At 40.0% G+C, this 6,380-nt stretch overlaps 1 protein-coding gene across 1 annotated transcript in view; it reads right to left on the bottom strand.

Moving 5' to 3' along the window:
• AVL9 (AVL9 cell migration associated) overlaps nucleotides 1-6,380 on the bottom strand; it is a 77,474-nt gene that overhangs the window by 5,511 nt on the left and 65,583 nt on the right. Inside the window, exons 13-15 of the mRNA XM_055084932.1 lie at nucleotides 4,985-5,102; nucleotides 2,674-2,727; nucleotides 2,086-2,174 (exon numbers count right to left, since the gene is read on the bottom strand). Coding sequence (XP_054940907.1) covers nucleotides 2,086-2,174; nucleotides 2,674-2,727; nucleotides 4,985-5,102 — 261 coding nt within the window. The remainder of the gene's footprint in view (nucleotides 1-2,085; nucleotides 2,175-2,673; nucleotides 2,728-4,984; nucleotides 5,103-6,380) is intronic.

Here is a 6,380-nt window from a genome sequence, read left to right on the forward strand (position 1 = left end):
GACACACAGATCTCTATCTGCCTGAGGTCTGTTTTGTTTTTAAGAGCGTTATCTCACGTTAAAGTGAAATTATTTAAGCTGAATCATACACACTCACTATTCTTGAAGAAGGGAGTGTGGAAGAAGAGAATAGGCCTTAGAATTTAAATATCAGCAGCATCACTAAAAATCAACTAACAACTGACATCATGTAACTATGATGTAGAATTTTCCTACTTTTCCATAGTGATGGGGCTATGTGCCTTGTGTTTCTCTTCTAAGACGAATGTGTGGAGTAGTTCTCTTACCCTGTTTATCTCTGGATATACAGGACGTTAGAGCTACGAGGACCCCTGCACAGAGATCACTTAGTTCTGCGGCTTTTGAGTTGTGTTCAGTAAGGGTTAGCCAAGCTCTCTCAGGAGCTAAGAAAGGAGACGGGTCCTATTTTCAATACTGATATGACAACGCAAATGTAGCCAAATGTAAATAATCAGTGAATCTGAGATAACTGGGAGTTCCTTGTACACCGTTGCACAATTTAAGTTTGAAATAATATAAAAATAAAAAGTTAAAAATATAGAAAAGAGGGAACAAGAAGTTTCTTTAGAAAGGATATGATATAATCTTCAAAATATTTTTAAGTGAAAAAAGGTACAGAAGGGTGTATACAACAGCATGCTACCATTTGTCTGGCTTTGGTATCAGGGTAATACTGGGCTCAGTAAATAAGTTGGGGAGTACTACCTCAACCATTACTTTCTGAAAGAGTTTGTATAACAGTAGCATTATTCCTTAAATGTTTGATAAAATTCATAAGTGAAGCCATCTGTGCTTAGATTATATTTAAAACCTTGTGGCAAGCTTTTAAATTTTAATTCAACTTATTTAATAGATATAGGGCTCTTCAGATTTTCTATTTCTTTACTGCATTGGTTTTGGCGATCTGAGTCTTTCAAGGAAATTGTAGATTTTACCTAAGTTGTTGAAAAATTGGCATAAAATTATTCACAATATTCTTATTATCCTTTTAATTTCTGTAAGATCTATAGTGGTGTCCCCTCTTTCATGCCCAATACTGGTAATTTGCATCTTCTTTTTCTCTTTATTAGTCTAAAAGGTTTCACTAATGTTGTTGGTTTTTTCATAAAAACAACTGTTGGGGGCTTCCCTGGTGGCACGGTGGTTGAGAGTCCGCCTGCTGATGCAGGGGACACGGGTTCGTGCCCCGCTCCGGTAAGATCCCACATGCCGCGGAGCGGCTGGGCCCGTGAGCCATGGCCGCTGAGCCTGCGCGTCCGGAGCCTGTGCTCCGCAACGGGAGAGGCCACAACAGTGAGAGGCCCGCGTACCACAAAAACAAAAAAAACACAAAAAAAGCACAACTGTTGGTTTCACTGATATTCTTTATTGTGTGATACTACCTTAAAAGATGGCAGCTCCTAATGCCTACTTTATTATTATGGCTCTCTACTATTTATAAAGAACTGTGGGCTGGGACTTCCCTGGTGGCACAGTGGTTGGGACACCGCCTGCCAATGCAGGGGACATGGGTTCCAGCCCTGGTCTGGGGAAGATCCCACATGCCGCGGAGCAACTAAGCCCGTGAGCCACAACTACTGAGCCTGCGCTCTAGAGCCCGTGACCCACAACTACTGAAGCCCGTGCGCCTAGAGCTCGTGCTCCACAAGAAGCCACCGCAATGAGAAGCCCACGCACCGCAATGAAGAGTAGCCCCTGCTGGCTGCAACTAGAGAAAGCCCGCGTGCAGCCATAAATAAATAAATCAATAAATATATTTTTAAAAAAAAAGAACTGTGGGCAGCTCAGGGAATGGAGGGAAAAGTCCAGAGAAGCTTGAATCCTGGTAACAGAACAGATAAGACAAAATTTGCTAAACTTGGTTTGACATTATCTAGTGCCACAAGAATTGTTTTAATGAATAAGGCCGAAATTTAAAACAAAAACCTCTGATGGTATTCGACCATCTTGCATTATTATGTGATACACAGATCTCTACAACTTTATGTTTTTATCAATGACATATTGAGGATAGAGAAGAGATGTGTTATGATTCCAATCTGTTCTTGCCTAAGACATCCTTACCAACAGCTTTTCCTGTTTGCACAACATTCCGACTCGTTGTGACCATGACGTTTCCAAGTTTTTTGCCACGTTCACTGTTTTGAACAGAACTGAGTAAAGGAGAGAAATGTTAAGTACAATTTAAAAAAATCTCTCAGGTATACTTTCACGACTCCATAAACCATCCCCCAAATCAGTACTGAGAAAAGAAGCTAAATAATTCATTATTTGTTATGCATCAATTAATTTACTAACATTTTAAGCACGTGAATTTTCAGAAAACACTAAAAGAATATGCAGATGAGCCAAAAAGTGGTAAGGGCATAAGGATGTATGCTTAACTCTCACTACAGTCACAATATGCTAAAGTAACTTCACCAGAATAAAAATGGCAAATCCGGCTATTAGTTCACACCATTCTCCATGAAACAGCAGTGTTTTCACTTTGAAACATACACACTGCTGAGCTAGAGAATGTTATGCACATATTTGGTTACTATTTGAAGCACAAGTCTGTGAAGTGGAGAAAAACAATTCCCAATTAGCAATGAAACACATGGCATAAATTCAGACATAAGACTGTTCCTAGTATTTTCCCTAAATACTCACTGTGAGAATCTTAACTTCATGTCTGACACTGAATACTGGCCTTGGAAAGGATGGCTGTAAAACAAAGTTTGAGTTTAGACTATGAGTATTTCACCAATAAAGCTGCAACACAGTTATCACACGGAAGAATCAGGAAACCTCGCAGGGGTGACTCAGCCGGGTGGCAGTGCTCCAAATGCAATATAGGAAACAGGGCTTTGATCACAGCTCTCCACTTACAGTTATGTAAGTCCCTCTGAGCTTATGTCCTTGCTTGTAAAATAGGTGTGCTTTTTTTTCTTGGGTGGGGATGGTTTGTGTTAGTGCTGCCCTAATGTTCTGATTTACCTGGTCTGGGGTGGGGCCCAAAAGCACCGACATTTTAAAATCAGGCAACCTGATCAACTTTACACTGTAAAACAAGGCATCAATAAATATTCAAATTCTTGTCTCATACACAGGGGTCTCTCTGTCAATGTCTAACAAAGAAAGTGACCCTAGTGGAATTTGTAGCCACTTATTGAAATATCAAAATGCTATTTACGGCTTTTCAAATGACAACAAATTGATATATTGGCCATATTAAGCATATGTTAACAACCCCTCTTTTTCTGGATTTCTGAATCACTGGTTGGAAAGAATTGAGAGATTAATTCATCATTCTCTATTCCTGCAAATGCTGTGCTTAAAGGATGAAACATGCCTGCTGCTTTTAAGGGAAGTCAGAGGACTACCTTCTCTGACCTTAGGAGTTGAAGAAAGGGTTTCATAGATCTCAAACCTTACATTTAGTTTTGAATATTTCTAAATTATACCCCCTGGTGACAGCTGAAGACTATCATTTCTTGTTTTGAATTTGGTGAAAATATTGAAAATCTGCTGATGGTCATATCTGCATAATTTCCCTACCTTTTTTTGTTCTGGTCCTTTTCTTCAGCTTTCTCCTCAATCTAAGTAACCGCAATTTATTTACATATTTTTAAGAGTATTGTTTTTACATTCCTTTAAAACACATTCCAGCTAATCCTCATATGGACCTGCAACACAATCTGTCGAGCTGCTTCAAGTTAAAGGCACTACAGCAGACGCAGGGGCTGAGTAAAGATCTGACCAGGCTAAAGGTCAGAGTACCCGGGAGGAGACCAAACTATGAACGGTCACTCCCCCAGCACTACCACAAGGAGCGCTGCCAGGCAAACTCACATCTGTTTCTCCTCATTACTCTTTAGAACACAGACCTTGTGGTTAGCGAGGGAGAAAACTCTGAACTCTTAGTCCTTTCATTTAATACCATTAAAACGCTTGTGCGTTTTACCACACCCAAATGGCAAAATAGGTTTCTGCTACAGCCCAGTATGAGGATTAAAATCCCCAAAATTGGTCCTGAACCTAGTCATTGTTCTTGATAGGTACAAAGTATTGGCAGACATGTTCTCCCAAACCCTGCTTCCTTACAGATGCTTCTGCAAGTTACTATGACATAATTCCTGGTTTTTGTGTTTGTAGCACCACTTAAGTGACATCCCCAGTTGAGCTAAGTTTACCATAATTCCCAAATAATATGGTAATCAGTACTAAGTTGATTTTTGTCAGATTGTCACCAAGAAGTAAAGTTTAAAATACAAATGAAAACAAACGTTCGGCGTATACTTGTATTTTAAATAAAAAATTATATTTTTTAATTTAGAAAAGAAGTTCCCAAGATGTACGCATTATATTAATTGATCTCCTTAGACGCTACTCTGCCATTCACATAGTATTATTTCTTAATGGCCCCACTCCCCAGCATGTTTAAATGTCTTTTACATGGGATAAAGTGTTTGCCCAGCAGTCGACACTGTGACAGGTATTAAATTTTGTTGGATCTTAGAATCTGATGTGGAAACTGCATCAGATATGACTGCAAATCTAGGAGTTCAAATATTAACTTTAGTTGTTCACACTAAATATTTTAAGTTTTAACCAGTGCTATTTCCCTGAAGGCTTCTGTCTTGCTTGACCATTTTGCTGAGGCACAGATCCAGGGGAAAGGGAGGGAAGAACCATAAGGTAGGAGCATCCTCACAGGCCAGGACTTTGTCTCCAAATCACTCTGGAAGCTGGGAGAAATGTTAGTGCTTCCAAAATGCCTTGTGCTTTGTGGGTAAGAAGTGTGAATAGGGAAGCAGTTTTCAGCTGCTTCTCTGTACTTGGGAGCCTTTTTATAAAAATCTACTCAGGGAGATTCTTAAAGATATTCACAATATCATCAGAGTTAAGATATGATTTTCTTTATGTTGGGGCACACTTAGTAAGTGAACCACCTCTATCAACCTTCAGAGGATGTGCTTACTTCGGATTTATTTCTGCAAGTGCTGGATGCTTGTTGCTGTTCCAGACCCTGTAGTTGTGAGTGTTCTTCCATGCTGTAACAAAGGTCGTCCCAAAGTCTGATAAGATCTTTTCATTATCTGTCAAGTAAATATTTGAAAGTTGAGCTGGACTGTAGCCAGTCAGGGAGGGACGTAAAGAATAATAACCTAAACCAGTAAAGAAATGGCTTTAGCCTCCCTGTCCCCCTGCTTTCTTGGGGAGACAGCCTACCAGATGTCAGGAATCTTGGGTCTAATTCCAGAACTCCTGTTAAGAAGCGATGTGGCCTTTGGTAAGTCACTTACTCACTTAGAATTTCATTTTTCTTACTAGAAAATAAGGGGGGTGAGCCAAATATTTTCTAAGGTTCCTTAAAACTCCAAAATATTTCCAAGTTCTCCTTACCAAGGTAAGGAGGCATAGTATTATTTACTAAAATCTATAGGCTGAACAGTGGGTTAAACATACTGATGTATACACATGGAGCAGGCAATTAGGATATCTTTTCCTCTTTTCACAAATGCCATTTTTCTAAGAAAGGCAATTAGAAAGAATACATTAATTGGGTCTTTTTAGACACGATTTACTTTTCTTTGCCTCACTATTCAGTGAAACTTACTCTTGAGTTTCCATGCATTTCACAGTCAAAATACTTACAATAACAAGGGGATTTTCATATATTTAATGCTTAAAACTTTTTGGCTTTATCACTATCAAGGCAAAGCTTCAATGCGGAGCATTTCTTCTACTTGGAAGAATAGAAAAAGTTTCAAGAACTGATTCAAATGGCTATTGCTTCATATGTTAACTTCAAGTTGCTTGCTTTGAGAGGGTGAAACATGTGACTTTTTTTGCTGGGAGAGGAAGAGAAGGACATAACACGGTTCTGTATGCAGCATAAGGAAGTTCGTTTAAGAACATACTCCTCAAACAGCTCATTGGACTGAATTTCCTTTAAGAGCTTGGGCCTGAGCCACACTTCTTGGCCTGAAGTCCCAGTTCAGCCTCTTACCAGGTGGAAGAGCAAACTATTTAACCTCTCTATGCCTCACTTTCTCTTCTGTAAAATGAGGATGACACAGTATCTACCTCTAGGATTGCTGGGAGGATGAAATGAGTTAGCAGATGTTAAGTGCTCAAAAAAGGGGGTGCTGCACATGTTAAACATTCGCCCCAAAAGTTAGCTACTATGTATTACTCAGTGCTCACAGCTACCGGGGCAAATATTTTTTTTTTTTTTTTTTTGTGGTATGCCGGCCTCCCTCTGCTGTGGCCTCTACCCGTTGCGGAGGACAGGCTCCGGACGCGCAGGCTCAGCGGCCATGGCTCACGGGCCCAGCCGCTCCGCGGCATGTGGGATCCTCCCAGACCGGGGC

This window comes from Physeter macrocephalus, chromosome 5, assembly GCF_002837175.3.
Source record: "Physeter macrocephalus isolate SW-GA chromosome 5, ASM283717v5, whole genome shotgun sequence".
NCBI lineage: Eukaryota > Metazoa > Chordata > Mammalia > Artiodactyla > Physeteridae > Physeter > Physeter macrocephalus.